Genomic DNA, 19,576 nt, shown 5'->3' on the forward strand with positions numbered 1-19,576 from the left:
AGGCCGTTCCTCCCAATCACTTCATAACATAAACATGTATTTAGTGTTCATGCAGTTGCGTGGATGCATGTACCATACTTCATGCAATTATCTCAATTAGGGCTGCGACAAATAATTATTTTTCATTATTGATTAATCTGCCGATTATTTTCTTGATTAATCAACGAATGGTTTTGTCTTTAAAATGTCAGAATATAGTGAAAAATGCGTGTAGAGCTTAAAGAGATGTATTCCAAAAACAAAGAAAAACAACAAATCTTTAAATTTAAGTAGATGGAACTGAAACAGAACAGGAACAGAAAATGGTTGCAGAGTAATCTTCTATTGATCAACTAATCGTTGCAACAATACTAGCTACTGCATTGCTGGGATACATGATATAGATATACACGTCTAGCTTAAGATCCTTTGTGTCAAGTTAGAAAGTCTTTTTTTCCTCTCATGCATGAATAAATAGTCTGAGTTACAACAAATGTTTAATTACTTCAGAAAACTACTTTTTACAGTACTGATCGATCCCCTCTGCTTCTCTATAGGCCTAATCTTCACCAGAGATAATACAAAGTGACAGGTGATGGAAGACATATCAGGAGCACGTCCAGTCAACCCTCACGCTTCTCTATCAGACAGCAGGGCCGCTAATAGGAGCCAGCTGCAGATGTCTGCGGTGAATGTGCTGAGTAGCAGAGATACTTAGCGTTCTGGAGGAGGTGCTTAAGGCTTGTTGTGTGTGCGGAAAGATTTACTGTTGCACTTACCAACTCTTAAGTGCCTTTCTTTATTGGGAATGTCAAACAGGGACAGTATGCAAATCAATCAGGGAGGGAGTAATGTGTGTGAGAGCTTGTATGATAGTCTGCCTCTTTAAATTGAGGGAAAGTCTTAATAGTGATGCTGTCTTACCCTTGCCAATGAGCACGCCGATTTTGGAGTCCAGCAAGCGCTCCGCTCGGCCGCAGCTGCGCGTCACCAGCTTTAGGACTGGCAGGAAGGGGCGAACATCGCAGAGCCTGCGAGTTTCGTCCTCCAGTTCTTCGTGCACGGCTGCCTGGTTGACACACTCGAACATGTGGCTCTCCATCTCGCCCAGAGAGGAAAACAGTGGGTGTGACTGAGCCTGCTTCCATAAGAGCTAGAAGGGAGAAGAACAAATGGGGATTTTACTAAAGTGCGTCTGCGCTTTAAAACCACAGGGAGTGTTTGTATCGGCTCCACTGATCTAAACTAAATAAATCCTATTTAGAATATGTGCAATCAGAATAAACAGCATCCTTATTTTTGACTTGATGGCGTTGTATATATGAGATTATCCGATGGTTTAGCAAGGCTAATAGCATCTTCTTATTAACCCATACAGGAACATCACAGTGCTTTTGATGGAGTTTGATCATGAATAACCTGAGCAGTGAAATGCTGGTTTCAAAGGGCATTTGTTTTTTTCAATAGATGCCTTAAACCAAATACGAAAAACATAGAATAATGATGTAATAATACTGACAAATGAGTATGTTTCATAAGCATGATTCACAGCAACATGACACAGCCTCTGGGTGAGCCGATTAGAATGTGAATAATGTATTACCACCAGCAATGCTGGTGTGATTTATGTCCCAGTGCAGCCACAGCATGATCACAGGGTTGGATATCAGGTTGAATGTGTTTGTGTGAGGTTATAGAGCTATGCTGTTGCATACTGGAACAGGATACATTTGCCCTCCAAACAAATATCTCCCGCTTTCCAGGATATCTGAAAAAAAAAAGGTCAAAAAACGGCTCTTCTTGGATTCTTGATAACTGATAAAAAAAAGTCTGGCATGAAGCTGTCTGGAAGGCCTGCTTACTCCTCCTGGGTTCCTCGTATTTGTCCCCCCCCCCTCTTTCATTTACAAGAAAAACCTCAAAGCAGTCTCTTCTCCCTGTCTTTTCTCTCTTTCTTGCTTCAGTGACATAATTTGTCATAGCTTTCCGCTGCTTCTGTCACGGAAACATGTAAGGAAGGTAGAAAAATACCTTTCAATATAACAACTTTCAATAAAGTGCAGTTAAATAAAACAATACCACAAAGTGCAGCCTCAGGTTAAGTAGTAGTTACTGCAGAACTATTGCAATTCACTGCATCGCACAGGTATTTCCATTTTGCTGGTCAAACTTTGTAGTTGAAATGAATACCTAAATCACGTCACATAATAGTTAAATTGTCATTTCAAGTACTTTCATACCAACACAAACTTTGTGCTACGTTAAGTAATGTACTTAACAACTTCTAAAACACCCATCAAGTCTGTGACGTCTGACATGTGCTTCACAAAATTAGCTGCAGTCATGCATGATGTCATGACCTTTTTGTGTGCTGAAAACAATAGCTATTCACTAATAATAAACACCCAGACAGCCGCAACAGCCACCTTTGTCAAAACAGGCATTAGATAATGTCTAACTGACTAGCTGTGTGACTGTGTGTGTGTGTGTGTGGGTGTGTGTGTGTGTGTGTGTGTGTGTGTGTGTGTGTGTGTGTGTGTGTGCACTTGTAAATATGTGTGTGGGCTGTAGACTGTTTTCCCTCATCAGTCAATTAGACAATAGGCCAAGAGGCATGTGAGGACAATAACACAACGTCAGGATACACAAGCACATACATAAATTGAATCTCCTTGAAGTATGTGGAAAGTTGATTTTATTAAAATCTATTAATTATCAGTTGTGTTGTAACAACACAAATAACACAACTGAAATGACCTCACATCAGCATCAGCATATGGCTTTAAGTACAACTGATGTGTAGAAATTCCATTTTAGCCCAAACCTGTGCCGCTCACCAGTTTGATGTGCTGAATGGTGGCCTCGCGTGGAACGACCATCTGGATGTAGATACCGGTGGGCAGCAGAAAGTCCACAGTGATCTGGTCCAAAGCGTGGCCGGCCAGGGGCGAGTGGGCCGCCCATATGTCCAGGAGGTCTGTCATGGCAGGAGGCATGGCAAGGGGCACCACACACCACCTCAACCATAAGGACCTGAAGGGACAGAGGAGCCAAACAAATCACACATTTTAGACTGAGATTCATGGTTTTAATGAGTGTAATGTAATTGAAAAAGGAGAAATGTATTTATTCAAATGATACATTTGTTCTCAATAGGTCATTCTGATTCAGCCTTTAAACCCTTACTACTGAGGAGACAATGATAGCTGGGGTTAGGGAGCTGACACACTAACAGTTTCAGAACTAAAAAAAGCATTAGTTTGAAATGGTATCATAAGTCATGAGTCACAATGAACTCTAGCAACCTAAAGACAAACAGGCTTTATGTTAATGTATCCCGATCCCGGGTTGAGGCTGAGAACACTTTCCTGGAAACCTTGCAGCTTAGGGTTGTATTCCAGAAAGCCTGTAGATTAGACAACAAGTTGACAGGCGCAAATTATCTAGAGTCACTATGTCCCTGGGGGCAGCACCGTGCCGACTCCAGTACGAGCCCGGTAGCTTTAACTTGGGTGATGGCCAGTGCTCAGAGGAATGCCCACTAAGCAAACAGAACAAAAGATCAGTCGCCCTCCCCTCATCTGACAATCTGGTCCCCCTGGCAGAGAACACACACACACACACACACACACACACACACACACACACACACACACACACACACACACAAAGAAAACACTCATACTTAGACAGATAATGCATGCATAAAAGTGCACGCAAATACATATGCACCATACAGTATACACCATCCCTAAACACACTCAGAAAAACATAGAGCAGCTGCTGCTAAGGTAATTATCAAGTATGGCAGGAAGGGGTTAGACTGCCACAGTTCATCTCTACATGTTCAAAAGCACTGGCTGAGAAAGGCTACATGCAATTCAAGGACAAATAACAAAAGCACACATGTGGACTCATAAACACATGCATGTTAACTGCAGAAAGTTCCATTGAGCTGCAGTAAGTGGCTTCCCAGCTGCTGGTGTAAAACAGCCCACAGCCTGGTTTCCATTTGGGCTCGTGCCTCAACCACAGCTGTACCGTCACACCACTTCCACCTGCCTTTTTCCCTTAACCTAGTCCTTAAGTGGCATAGAACATTAACTCTTCCAGTAGGCCACAGGTCCATTTCCATTTCATCTCGATCCACCCATTAAAAAAATGACAGCCCTGATTGCCTCTAATGGGCTTTCCCCTCTAAGTTAAGTGCTCAAGCTACCAGCAGATGAGCCGTTGTTATGCCACGTGGCTGCTGAGGATGGTGCAATATCTGCTGTGCATTTGGAGCCACAATCTCAGACACTTGACATTATTAGCCACGCAAATGGAATAAATCTTGTGTGTGTTTCTGTGTGCTGTTCAAACTGTTGTCTGCTTTCTGAACATCTATTAAAGGGACTTTGCAGTTAGTGCATGTGATGAGGGGTGAACCAAACACGATTAGTTTAACACAACGGCACATATTATACTACACTGTTTATGCATGTAATAACTCCTACATACACAAGACAATGTTTTACTTACTGACACAGATACACACTTCCAGGCGGCAACAAGACAATACACAACAACACAAGAAACCAGTCAAATGAACAGTAAAGGGGGCAGTCAACGATGAGCCTGTAACGTCACAAAAGGTGCACAGTTACAAACATGAATAGTAACATGACACCCAGCATGTCTGACGGATACATTGACAACACTGGTTTCTCAGAGACGGATGAACAAGCACATGTGCATGCATGTCTATGCATAATCACTTGTCTCATTAAATATTGGCGACGTTTTCACACCAGACAGCTTGCATAGTGTCTCATCCTACTGTGATGCAGACACACTCAGACAGATATACACACACACACACAAGCAGAGTTATTGAGGATGTGGTGGCAGACAGCCAGAGGTCTGCTGCAAGGTTAGGTTTCAGCAGGTGGATCAGAGGAGAACAAGTAGGTTTGCAAGTTCAGGGAGAAAGAGAGAGTTTCATATGACAAACAGAAAAGCCTGAAGGGATCTGTCCAGTTAGCCAGCATTAGCAGAAATAAACAATGTATCACTATGGAGCATCCAGTTCACAGCTCCCAGGCACACTTTGATGACTATTTGTGTTTGAAGGTGCAGATATATGACCCGCTTATATGTGCTTTGCCGGTTTTCTGTGCAAACCAAGGTAGATTTTGTATTTATGCAACATTTACAAAATCAACTGTAATTCAATACACAGATTGCAATTTTTGGTCTAAATTTTAGTGGTTCCAAATGTACTCTTGTTAGTTTCCTTTCACAAACTCAAAATACAGCTGCCTGGGATGAAAAAGATAACGGTCATTTGTTCACATCTTTGAACCTTCATGTCTGATCATTGACCAAATACCTGCAAATGCACTGGAAAGGGATGTGTCGGTAAATCAAAGGAACGTTGGGAGATTGGAGGGAAGCATACTTGAGGGGCAAACTGGTTTGATTAAAATGGCATTCACTTCCAAAGTCTAAACACAGAACAACATAACCTCTGACATACAGTACACTGCAATTAGGGATGCACCGATGCATCGGCTGAACATCGGTAACGGGCGATATTTGCCTCGTTAACTGCCATCGGGGAATAAAAATGACATTCGCCGATGATTATATGTGTCATGAATGCTGTGCTCAGGAGAAACTTTTTTTTCCCTCTTTTTATTTGGGCGGGGGCAGAGACCGAGACGGAAGAGGGCACCCGCGCACTCTCCTCAGTAACTTAGATTAAACAAAGAAGATGGCGGTCATGTGGCAATATTTTACAGTTTCAGAGAAAGATCAGCGTTTTGCAGTTTGCAATACGTGTTCCATTGAAATTTCAAGAGGGGGGGCTGTTAGAAAGTCATTTAACACAACAAATCTCATTGGACATTTGAGAAGCAGGAACTAGGCGGTGTACGGCGATTACCTGCAAGCTGACCAAAAACGGAAAAATGAAGCTGCCAAGAAAGCGCAAACCCCCGGTAAGACTCAGACTTCAATTGACACGGCGTTTGAGAAAGCCAAACAGCTGCCTCCAGACAGCGCCAAAGCGAAACAAATTAACATAATTTATTTATTTCACTTGTTTTTGCATTTACACTTGATGTATTTTTTTTTTATTTATCAGAAAAAATATTTTTTATTGGGCCATGAAAATAATCTCATTGAGTAAGTTTTTGTTTATCAGGCTAAAACCACTCAAATAATTTTGTTGGGCAATGTACTGAAACAATCTTTTCATTGATTAGTTAGCAGTCAAAAGGTTTTTGAATGTTATTTTTCAGAAAAGAACTTGTCATAAATAAGGTTATAACTAATGTCAACAAGAAAGTGACATAAAGGTTGTTTTTGTTTCATAAATTGGTCTGATTGAATTTGTGCTCATTCTAGGATAGTGTGATCAAGAGCCGAAAGACTTGTATGTTTCCGTGGCACAAAAGAAGGAATAAATAACAAAAAGAAAAAACATCAGCATCGGCCAAGTTGTTATGTTAAACATCGGTATCGGCCCAGAATTTCCCAATCGGTGCATCCCTAACTGCAATAACAAAATCAAACCTCAGATAGAACAGACAAAGCAAACCTCTGCTTGCAATGGAAGTTGTCCCTCTTAACTAGTGACAGTGACATGTGGTAATGGCTTTCATGCCCAGGCAGATGGATTAACAGTTATTTAAACACTGGTGTTACTCAGCACTCTTTCCAAAGCGCCCTCTGTCTGACAGTAAGAGGCCTGTGAGCCTCTCCACAATGGAATGTGTGTCTACGCGTCCTCTATGTGTGCCATAAATAGTGTGTGTGTGTGTGTGTGTGTGTGTGTAAAAGGTCATGCCTGGTGATTAAGGGTCCTGGGACACATTTTTCTTCCACACTGTGCTAAAAATTCTCAAAGAGGATCCAAGACCTCTTCACCTCCCCAGTACAAACACTGTACTCTTGTAAATCAGTATGGAGACAAACAAGCAATACTGAGACTGCCTAAGTCAGCGTTTCCACCTCTGGGCAAGCAGATTGTGTGTATGTCGGTTTGTGTGTGTGTGTGTGTGTGTGTGCGTGTGTGTGTGTGTGTGTGTGTGTGTGTGTGTGTGTGTGTGTGTGTGTGATGGTGTATGCAAAATTAAATAAAGATAAGGCTTCCATCCAGCTCATCGAACTGTGTAAAAACAAATATGTTGTTTAGTGTGGAGACTTTTAAAGTGTCTCACAGAACCAAACAAGTAGCCTAACACTTTCAATTATTAGTGCTGAAATTATTCAACTCGATTGACCGATTACTCGATGGACAAGTCATTTAATAAGAACATATGTCAAAGATTCTGTGGTCACATCTTAGAAAATTGTGAGGTTTTGTTACTTTTCTCTGTTTATCAGTAAATTGAATATCTTTGGGTTTTGGACTGTTGATTGAAAGATATTTAAGGACTTTGGGCTCAGGGACGTTTTGATGGGTATTTTTCATAGTTTTCAGATATTTTATAAAGTAAATGATAAACCAATAAAATAATAATCAACAGAATAACCAATAATGAAAACAATCCATTGTTGTAGCCCGGATTTTGGTTTGTTGGTGCTCTCGCCACATATCCTGTCTCACTTTCAGCCACTAACCACAATGGCAATGTATGTGAAGCTGTAACACAACAAAGCTGGATGCAACTTTGTACTGTACTCACACAGTCTGTAGACTAAATGTTTTTAATCACAAGAGGCCAGGACATGCACTTATATGTATACCAGCTAGAGCATATGGTCCATTCATTAAAGGGATACTCTCTCTTTTGCAATGATTATTAAAAACCCAGCACATAGACAAGCTCAGGTATCTCTTGCAGAACAACGTAACCTGTCAGAGAGGTAGAGATGAATGAACAGTGCTTGTAGCGTTGTGCACAATATACTTACACTAATATTCAGCCAGGTTTTAAAGTAGTATAAGTATATGTGTTGGCCTAGGTGAGGTTAACTGCAAAGCTGTTAAGCTCAACAGTACGTGCTTGTCTGGGTGGTGTGTGGATAAGCTGTCAGCTGGGGTGTGTGTACTGTGGCTGGAGTGAGTGTATGTATGTGAGTCACCAGTGGAGCAGTACTAGCACTTACTGTATTTAGGAGTGGACATCGGTGGCGACTGTAGACAGTAAACACACATTCTGGGGTAAAGGTCATTTTAACTCTGACACACTGCAGCTGAGTCAGTGACCAGACATGTTTGTGCATGTATGAATGAATATGTGTTTGTACACAGTTACTGTAGTATGTTTACATTAAGTAGTACTTACAAGTTCCACCCACTGAACTTCTTACATTGCACTTATTTTCTGATTTTTAGATCTTTGCTGCGTCCTACTATTATCCAACTATTCTATCAATCTATTTCTTGCTTCACTAACTTAGTTCTTTCACAGGGCATCAGTTTCATCTGATGTTCAAATCATCATCATCATCATCCTATCACTGTTTCTTTCTGCAGGAAACAATGCATCATGCTCAGAACTGTAATGAGGAAGTGTCTTGAAACCAAATCCTAGTGTAAAAAATATTCTCACAGCCACTTAACAAATTGACTCCATGCATACCAGTGGCGGCTGCTGGTCTTTCAAAGAGGGGAAGCTCATTTTCGGCCTACATCATAAAAATTGTCCATTTATTTATATGTTAATTCTGCCCTACGTTCCTTTTCAAGAAAATGCTCTGTGACCCTGTCGTACCAACTAGGCGTCTTTTCCAGTGACTTCCACTGAAATCGAGTCAGTCAACCTGCTATATGTAGCTGATTCTGAACGAACTCGTCTTTGAGATGAACGTGTTCTAACGCATTTTTAGTCAATAAAATGTTAACACAATAGTACATACTGTATTTGACCATTCATTTTTTGACATTTTAGGGGAAGCCGAGCTTCCCTTGCAGTCTTAAAGAAATCGCCTCTGATGCATACTGTATCTGAGAGGAAGCGTGAATGAAAAGATTGAGTGGGAGCATGTGTGAGTGGAAGCGCGCGTGTGTGTATTTTTGTATTTGTAAGGTTTGCGTGTGAAACAACCACATCCGGACAGCTAGCAGTGCTCCATCATATCAACCACTTCTAATGACACAGTGGCACATGCCCAGTTCTCAGACAGGAAGCAATGACACTAAACAGGAAATGAGTGACAAACAACAACCAGTCATTCCAGTCATTCATGAAAAGCTGATCAACACTGAATCGGCTGAGCTGTTATTCTTTTCCCTGAAGAGCTCTTTTTAATGTTGTTTACTTTATTCTAGTCACGGCAACTTGATCGTACCAAGATATTTTTTTTTATTATTTTTTAATCAATTGGAGTACGAAAAAGATAACATATCTGTGTGTAGCTTGTATGTACAACAAGGTTTGTTTATGCACATACAGAGTTAAACAGAATCCTAGTAAACACTTTATCAGCGTGTCTCTTTGAATATCAAAAGGATGATTTCAACAAATTTTGTTCATTATGGCAGAATAACAATCGGGGCTTCCATCACGCATGCACGCACACACCTAATTATGACTTTGTGGTGCATTGACACCATGAATAACAGATTACTGTACGACATGAGATTTTCAGTGAGACAATTGTGCTGAGCAAGTTCTTTACTGCATTAAAATTAAGATGGTTACAACTCACCTGCGATCAAAGTCACATTTGTCCATTAATCCACTGTGACACTAATCATATCCAATCCACTGCCTATACTTTGTTACATCATGGGCAAGAAGAGAAGATCACATCATCATCTACAATCTCTTGTAACAACTGTGCAGCAACACATCAAAGTAGCTCTATCCGTGACATCACGATGAGTTACTCTGCCAGATAGATTGTGACAGTACAAGTCTGCATTGTGATCATATCAAGTTTGAATGACATTAGGGGGTCTAATGTGCACTCCTTGCCATCTATTCCTGCATCTGCATCAGGAGGCCAGGTCACTCAGTTGATGCAGCCATCATCTGCAGTGCTTTGTTTTTTTCTGATTTTATTTAAGTTAAGTCATTATTATATTACAGTGAGGAAAGAATATTAACTTCAAGCCTTGTCACATACAGTGAGGAAAATAAGTATTTGAACACCCTGCTATTTTGCAAGTTCTCCCACTTAGAAATCATGGAGGGGTCTGAAATTGTCATCGTAGGTGCATGTCCACTGTGAGAGACATAATCTAAAAAAAAAAAAAAAATCCAGAAATCACAATATATGACACCTGTCTATCAGCTAGAATTCTGACCCTCAAAGACCTGTTAGTCTGGCTTTAAAATGTCCACCTCCACTCCATTTATTATCCTAAATTAGATGCACCTGTTTGAGGTCGTTAGCTGCATAAAGACACCTGTCCACCCCATACAAATCAGTAAGAATCCAACTACTAACATGGCCAAGACCAAAGAGCTGTCCAAAGACACTAGAGACAAAATTGTCCACCTCCACAAGGCTGGAAAGGGCTACGGGGAAATTGCCAAGCAGCTTGGTGAAAAAAGGTCCACTGTTGGAGCAATCATTAGAAAATGGAAGAAGCTAAACATGACTGTCAATCTCCATCGGACTGGGGCTCCATGCAAGATCTCACCTCGTAGGGTCTCAATGATCCTAAGAAAGGTGAGAAATCAGCCCAGAACTACACGGGAGGAGCTGGTCAATGACCTGAAAAGAGCTGGGACCACCGTTTCCAAGGTTACTGTTGGTAATACACTAAGACATCATGGTTTGAAATCATGCATGGCACGGAAGGTTCCCCTGCTTAAACCAGCACATGTCAAGGCCCGTCTTAAGTTTGCCAATGACCATTTGGATGATCCAGAGGAGTCATGGGAGAAAGTCATGTGGTCAGATGAGACCAAAATAGAACTTTTTGGTCATTATTCCACTAACCGTGTTTGGAGGAAGAAGAATGATGAGTACCATCCCAATAACACCATCCCTACTGTGAAGCATGGGGGTGGTAGCATCATGCTTTGGGGGTGTTTTTCTGCACATGGGACAGGGCGACTGCACTGTATTAAGGAGAGGATGACCGGGGCCATGTATTGCGAGATTTTGGGGAACAACCTCCTTCCCTCTGTTAGAGCATTGAAGATGGGTCGAGGCTGGGTCTTCCAACATGACAATGACCCGAAGCACACAGCCAGGATAACCAAGGAGTGGCTCTGTAAGAAGCATATCAAGGTTCTGGCGTGGCCTAGCCAGTCTCCAGACCTAAACCCAATAGAGAATCTTTGGAGGGAGCTCAAACTCCGTGTTTCTCAGCGACAGCCCAGAAACCTGACTGATCTAGAGAAGATCTGTGTGGAGGAGTGGGCCAAAATCCCTCCTGCAGTGTGTGCAAACCTGGTGAAAAACTACAGGAAACGTTTGACCTCTGTAATTGCAAACAAACGCTACTGTACCAAATATTAACATTGATTTTCTCAGGTGTTCAAATACTTATTTGCAGCTGTATCATACAAATAAATAGTTAAAAATCATACATTGTGATTTCTGGATCTTTTTTTTTAGATTATGTCTCTCACAGTGGACATGCACCTACGATGACAATTTCAGACCCCTCCATGATTTCTAAGTGGGAGAACTTGCAAAATAGCAGGGTGTTCAAATACTTATTTTCCTCACTGTATGTGACAAGGCTTGAAGTTAATATTCTACTGTGATTGAAGGCTTTTACAATTAAATAGCTAAATAAATATGTTATTCATATCAATTCATGCACCAATTCATCTCATTTCTTCATAACACATAGGCCTGGCCTACATAAAAGAGCAGTTAATATGTTGACTGTATCCAATGTTGTGTTGGTCATACTACAGAATTATTTATTGCCTGTGTATAGTGAATAATACAGAAGGGACATTTTAAAAAAACTACATTATTTCCCCATATCGTTCATCCCTAGTGTGGATGCTTGAGTTTATACAACTGCTTCATTGCCCTTGTGTCCTCACATGACACAGCAAATATGCATATTCACAATAATACTACTGGCCGATGTGTGATGCCACAACAGTTTTCCTCCCAAATGCACTGTTGAATTAGTATGTTATTCAGCACATCAATTCAGTTATTAATAAATGGAAATGAGAACCTGGCAACATTTTTTTGGTTTTAATCAGTTGCCTAGCAACAACTTTAACGGGAAGCATATTACGTACTAAACTTCCCATGTGGAAAAGATGATCTCACAAGTTCCACTCAAAGGCTTTGGTTTAAACCTGTCTGGAACACATTACCACACACACTTGCACTCATGTACAGTTCAGTGTGGTCATTAACAGCAGAGTCATGTCACAAAGTCACATTAGGTAATAGGGGTGGAGAAAGAAAAAACTGAAATTGTATGTATCATGTATTTTGCAACATTTTTTAAAATCGATTATTTTCCCTAGAATCAATATTTTTTATTTATTTACTTTTACCAATGATTCACCTAAATATTTTCTAAGTATTTATACAGTACCGCTGACGGCGACTACATTAGATTAGATTCAACTTTATTGTCATTGTGCAGAGTACAAGTACAAAGACAACGAAATGCACATCATATCTGTTTCAGGCGAAACAGACTGAAGGCAGAAAAAGCTGAAAATAAATCTTATTATGTACTTTTCAAATGAAATGAATGTTAACGGACTTGTGTGATGTCTCATGATATATTGTCTCTAGAAGTGTATTATTTAACTTTTGTTTTTTGTTAAAGAAGGAAAAGAAAATCCCAATACTCAATACTATCGCAATACTTCTAGAATCGCAATAAATGAAAATCGCAATACAAATCGAATCGGCACCCATATATAGTGAAAGAATCGAATCGGGACAAAAGCATATCATCTCAGCCCTAATAGGCAACCTATATAAAACTAATGCCTCCTGAAGATTATAATGTTCAGATTTAGTTTTAGAGAGGTGCTGATTCACCTGTATGGTCATTTTGGAGGATTTAGTTGTGGTGTGTTGCATTATATTGGGTTATAGTGACAGATGTTTCTATTAATTTGTCAACTCCATTTAAATCAATGAAGGTAAACTAATTAACAGAAATACCTCTCAGCTTATTGTACATAATAAACTTGTTAACTGAGTGTATATATTTATATGTGTCATGGGAATGATACACATTGTGATAAAGTGAATCATCATGTTGATGCAAAACCCCTTTATCATGTTTTGTTTTCTGTACCCTGTTATTTCTGATATCATCATGTCCCTATATTACCATTTATTGTCATTGTACTCTTGTATTTGCATTGTATTGCTAAGCACCTTATGTTGCAAGTTTTATTAATTGATTGATTAATGATTATATCAATAATTAATTCTGCTGTTTTCATTTACCGCACCAAGAAGTCATCGGTTTCACAGAATCTCATACTGTATGCAAATCACATTATACAACGTGGAGTTAAGTTAAGTTTAAAACGGCCCCACATAGGGTTAAAGTAGAGCCTGCACACCAGAATGCCATTCATATTTTTAGTGAACATCAAATAGGCAAAGCCACTATAGCTTGGCATCATATTTTGTCTTAAATAATAAAGTGAATGGACTTTTGATGAATGGATGTGCAAGCTCTTCAACTTTCTTTGAGCTGAATATGTCTCACACTCTTGTTGATGAGCAAACTGTATGTGCAAGGAAAGGAACGGCACATTTATTTGTATACACATTTCATACATAATGCATCAAGTGTCAACAGGCGATAAATTGGCAGATGTTGAACGGCCAGAGAGCAGTGAAATTATGCCTCAGTGTTGAAAGAGATCATATTGGGACAGTGGTGTGTGTTTTTTACCTGAGGAATACAAAGTTAGGTGAGGAGAGGGCAGAAATAGAGGGAGCAAAAGATGAGTAAATGGCTATATGAGATACCAATACTGTTGCATTAGAGACCATGGTAACATGCCTCAATTCAAGAATATCAACTAGCTTACATCTAGAGAAAATTGCAGGACAGTAAAATATTGCAAAATACAAGGCGCAAGTGCAATGATTAGCATTAAGAAGTCATTATCCTATATTGTTGATAATACAGGAGTCATTTGATGTGATGTGGCTGCTAATTGCTATGCAGAATGTCTGCATAATAAAGATTGATTATGAGTTCATCTTATTAGCTTCTATCTCTGTGAGGACGGGGGTGAGAGAGTGGTGGGGGTGCAAGTGTGATGTTCCACAGGGCCTGATTCACTTCACAGACACAAGACAAGTGGGGAGAAGCACACAGGCTACACACAGAGACAGATATAAACAGCGCTAGCATGCATCTCTCCATGACTCAACTGTCAGACTTTTCACACACATCCCTCAGAGATAAGAACGAAAGAGGTGATGGGAGATGATTGTCATGGAGATGGTGTGCTTCAAAGAGAAAAAAAACACCTTCAACAAGGCAACACGGGAAGCAAATGAGAGACTGATAAGCTTAACACACAGGTAAAGTATAATTGTGAGGTCCTGATCACGTCAGATACTGAAGTGAAACAAGAATAACAATTTGTAAATAGCTGGAGGAAGGTTACCGAGGGTAAGAAAAACAGACAGAGACAGTCATTTGTGATAGATAACGAGAGATAAAGATAAGAGAAGGATGGAGATAGAGAAGCAAAGATGTGATACAATGTGTGACTGTAGTGCGTAGACCGAACTGGGCTGGGTGTCCACAATAGGCCTCTGTTTTTGGAAAGTGTGTGTTTGTATGTGTACGTGCGTGCCAGCGAGGACAGCCCTGTGCCCTGCACAAACACTGCCCTTGTGTTGGCCTTGCCACCACCAACCCTCACAACCAACCCCCCCCCCTACCCCCCTTAAAACATTTCTCTCTCAAACACACAAACATACACACAAAGCCCTACCAGCTTGGCCTCACAGACTAATACACACACTGAGCTCCAGCAAAAACACTGAGGCTGGAGGGGGCAACAGGGTCACATGGCGCTGGTAGCACAGTGCCCCCCTACCATAAACAACCACACTCACATGATTTACTGTATTTTGCAGAGTGGGATCTGTAGCTTACTCACACCTTCAGTAACTTCCATACACCCACACGACCATAAGGGTCAGTGCCTCAGCACATGTAAATAAGCTGCTTTTATAGTCAAAGCGCTTCTGATTAAATCCAATACTACAGTAAATATACACCAGCCTTCCTGACAGACATGCAAGCAAAGCACCCAAACATAGCTGATCTTACCATACCTTTACTGAAAAGCTAAGCACTATGCAAACTCTGATCGCAACCTTATATCATTATTCAAAGCAAGCTCTGATAGACACAAACACACTACAGGCACAAGGAAGCCTTACAGGAAAAAAACTACACATATGCAAAGTTTTGCCAATCTGATTCTGTGAAACAGGAAATGAAGAAATTGAATGTACAGGCATATCAACACACAGACTACTAATGTCTTTGCCTTGTCTGCTCTTGACAATGAATAAACGTATGATAAATGAATAAAACGCAGAGATCTTAAAAATAAATCCTACTCTTATATAAATACACTTGATGTCATCAAAACAAAACTGAAGACCTATTTTAAACTATATTATGGGCTACTTCCCTGTTTCTTCTCTTTAAAAAGAACTATTTGAATGACTGGAGTGTTGTGGGCCGAGCGCCACCCTCCTATGCTTCAGCATCCAATGACCACAGTAGATGTGCAGGCTGATTGAAGGTGGCCGGTATGGTTCGTCCTGTTTTGACGTTGAGTATCATTGTGTACTAACAGCTGCTCTATGAGGGTGACATGAGGATTAGCCTTTGTTCCATTTGACACAACAGCTTTTTTTGAAAAGGACAGAGGAAGCCTTCCTCGGAAACTCTGACAAAGAGGAAACAATGAACAGCTATCATTAGGGAGTGAACATGTTGTGGACATGTTTTTCCTTTCTTGAGGTCAATATTTTTCCGTTCGAAGTTAACCATTCAACATCTTATGACTACATCTAATAGTCTTCACTTACCAGTTCAATCCCATATTGTCAAAAGATGTCACACACTGAAAGAAGCTGGCAACAATACAGAAAGTATTCAGGATTACTGCTGCAACTACAGATTCTTTTCTTGATTAATCAATTGATCCCCAAGATGTCAGAACATACTAAGAAAATGCCCATCACAATTTCCCAAAGCGACATCTTCAAATTGCATGTTTTGTCTGACAAACAGTCCAAAACCCAAATATATCATAGAAGACTTAGAAAACATTCACATTTGAGATGCTGAAACAAGTGAATTCTTTGGCACGTTTTAGAAATGAATCCTATCAAAATAGCTGTATTTCTTTTGATCGACCTGATTAGTCTAATGCAGGGGTTTTCAAAACTGACAGTGCCCCCCCCCCCCCAGACAAAATTGAGACACCCTTCTTTAGCATGGCTATTATTCTGCAAAGAGGCAGGAGTACCATCATTTACAACCACAACGGAGGAGTCTGATGTGAAAAACAAGTTCAGCCAAACAACAGAGCTGATTGAGAGGTTATTTAAGGTCACTGCCAGAAGCACAACTCACTTCAATGAGATTCTTCAAAAGCGTTAATTGATTTAAAGAAAATCACAGCTTGTAACACATAGCCTCCACAGGACCACAGCTGCTGAAAATATCATGAAACAGTGCAAAGACTGGAAAGAAATGGACAAAAATAACACTGAGCTGTCGTGAATATAGCGGGGACGGCTCCCACACACACTGCTGATCTCTCAGTCTTGGTCCCCCAGCATCTTGCCAAACCACCATTTATCTCCTTCATAAACAAAGGGCCACACATTGGCACTGAATGACACACACACAAGACTGGAAATGGGAGACTTTTTTTTGGCTCTGCCTGTCATTTCTCTATATAGATGTGACTGGGTTGCTGGGGACACTTAGCTGCGGTAAATGATACGCTGATGTCCGCCTCTCTAGTTTATACATCCATCCATCGGTCTGTTCGACTCTACACACACTGCTATGCCACAGCGTCCCTTTCTGTGTTTAACTAATAATAAGAGCCAATGGGATCCACAAGAATCACTGCCAAATAAACAAATACATCTCTTGTTACAGCAAACAGAAAACATAATGTAGCATGCAAGTAAGCTGTCTGTCTTTACTCTCCATTTATAATTAGTTAACTGTAGCAATATATGTTCCATTGTCAATCTGAAAACACAGACTTGTCTAATTATACACAACCTCTGTAATACATTGGGTAGCAAGGTCAGTGCCATCAGGATAATGCCACCCAAACACACTCCTAAGAATGAGCCCAAGGGCAGGGCTTCCTAGGATTGTGTAAGTCAAAGGGTTTCAACACACTGCTTGATGTGAAAACTAAAAGCAAGAGAGAACACTCAAGAGGTCATTTCAAGGAAAAGAACAGTTAGCACAGACATTACTCATTTGTCTTATGAGAAGCTATGTAATGATCTTGCAGTGCCAATAAAACTCAATCTGCTCCGTGGTGATAATACGGTGGTGTCGTTGGGAAGATCACTGGAGACCATGACATAGCATGAGTAATTGGATCAAGCTATTTTTCCACATTTGAGTAGGAGTGAAGGAAGGGGGAGAGACAATCAGAGAGTGCAGGTGGGAGGCCTCTGTACTGATTATTGGTGGTTATTGGCCACCGGCACTGATTGACAGCCGGAATTGTGTGCTTTATGCTGATAGATGTCAAAGCTGCACCTGCACTGCATATTTATAAAGCATTACATCTGCGAGGAAGAGGAAGTTAAGACAGTTTGGAGCAGCTGCAGGTTTACTCTGCGAGTTCCTGCAGCTGGCACACATGTCAGCATGGTGAAGAACAGCAGGAAATTAACCTGCAAATCAGAGTCCGATTTTTTTTAGCCTTTGCCTTGGTATGTATGCCTTAGGGCTGCAACTAACGATTATTTGCATTGTTGATTAATCTGTTAAATATTTTCTAATTGACTAATCAATTGGCCTAAAGTGTGAAAAAATAATACAAATACTTGCCATCACAACTAACCAAAGCCAAAGATGCTTGTTTTATCCAACCAATAGTATAAAACTCATAAAAGGTATTCAGTTTACTGTCACAGAAGACTAGAAAAACAAGCATTTTTTGCTTAAAAGACTACTTCAACAATTAACTGATTATCAAAATTGTTGCAGATTAATTTTCCGTCAATCGACGAATGAATCAATTGACCAACTGTATCAGCTCTAGTATGATTAGAGGGCAAAAAAGCATGTGGTGAGTGAGTGATGACAGAAAAAGAGAAGACAAGCTGTAACGAACAAACTTCTGCACTTGATAAGCAGCAGACTCAAACACTCCACTTGTGACAACCAGGGTAAGGGTAGGAGCGATAAATTGGGTCAGTAGTACTGAGAGTGCCACAGTTAAGTACTTTAATGGTTAATTTTACATTGCCATTCATCCAATCACCACATCTGCCCTAAAAAAAGGGCCCTGTTCATCAGCTCACTGGTACCGCACATTATTCCCTGCACTAAGGACACACTGTTACATAAACAGTCAAAAGTCTGGCTAAAGATGACACAAGGCGCAATACTTGTGACGAGGAAATGACTGCCAAGTCAACAACTCATATCAGATGAAACACAGAGGTACAACAGAAATGTAAGGAAGCAACAAGATCCTGATGATAATTTTCATACAACGCCTAGCTGTAGTGACACACGAGAAAAATAAAACCCAACAAAAGGACCTATTATATGTTGTACAGAGTAGTTCAGTAGTTAGGAAGATCTAATACATGGAAAAAATAATAGAGTGAGAGTGTACTGAGGTCGTCTGACATTAAAGTAAAACATGCTGGCTGACTTCCACGCATTCCCCGCCTGTCAGGACCGAGGCCTACTCTCCCAGATTCCAATCAAGTCAGCGCTCCATTCCTCCTCTCCCACACACACAGTAAAATAGGTCGAGATGATTACAAGATACAGCATGCACACACACACACACGTTTTACCTGCCGTTTCCTAAAGTCTCTTATTTCCTGTGTCTTTGCTCCTTGCTGGGGGTGTCTGGATAGTGGCTGAGATACTGCATCTGATGGATAAGTGGACAAAGTAGTGACGGTTAGGGGAGGGGGAAAACATCTAAATGTCTGACAGCTGTTTCTTTAAGTGTGTGTGTGTTCATACTGCATGTACAAATAAGTTGAGACATATAAAGAACAAGTTTAAGACAATAAATACATGACAATTGGTGAAAATTGAATGATTTAACACAGAACAAGAGAGACTTCCACTCAAGGTCATTGTGGAGATAATTTTAGAAATCACTGAGAAAGCATATTTTTTTAATTTTGGAAAGACTGAAAACTAAATCAACTAAGAGCAACATAATTTGAACACAATGCATGGAAAAACAACCGTGTATGATTTACCTTTTCCATTTTAGTTATTAGGGGTGTGCAAAAAAATCGATTCACATTTGAATCGCGATTCAAGCTCTACCGATTCAAAATCTAATTTTTTTTTATTGTATGTCTACTGCAATCACGTGGGAAAAGTAACTACATTTACATACTGTGAATTTTTTTTTTTTTTTTTTTTAAATTGAGCCTGAAAATTGATATCGAATCGTGATATTTTCTGAATCGT

At 40.3% G+C, this 19,576-nt stretch overlaps 1 protein-coding gene across 3 annotated transcripts in view; it reads right to left on the reverse strand.

Moving 5' to 3' along the window:
- The window catches only part of pik3cb (phosphatidylinositol-4,5-bisphosphate 3-kinase, catalytic subunit beta), a 55,905-nt gene that overhangs the window by 22,036 nt on the left and 14,293 nt on the right, over positions 1-19,576 (reverse strand). Inside the window, exons 2-4 of one of the 3 annotated variants that reach the window (XM_036001080.1) lie at positions 18,940-19,021; positions 2,817-3,012; positions 904-1,132 (exon numbers count right to left, since the gene is read on the reverse strand). In XM_036001080.1, coding sequence (XP_035856973.1) covers positions 904-1,132; positions 2,817-2,975 — 388 coding nt within the window. In that variant the 5' untranslated portion in view covers positions 2,976-3,012; positions 18,940-19,021. The remainder of the gene's footprint in view (positions 1-903; positions 1,133-2,816; positions 3,013-18,939; positions 19,022-19,576) is intronic. The other 2 variants (XM_031283670.2, XM_031283671.2) reach the window with 2 other exon arrangements.

The sequence above is a fragment of the Sander lucioperca genome, chromosome 5 (assembly GCF_008315115.2).
Source record: "Sander lucioperca isolate FBNREF2018 chromosome 5, SLUC_FBN_1.2, whole genome shotgun sequence".
NCBI classification, from domain to species: Eukaryota; Metazoa; Chordata; class Actinopteri; order Perciformes; family Percidae; genus Sander; species Sander lucioperca.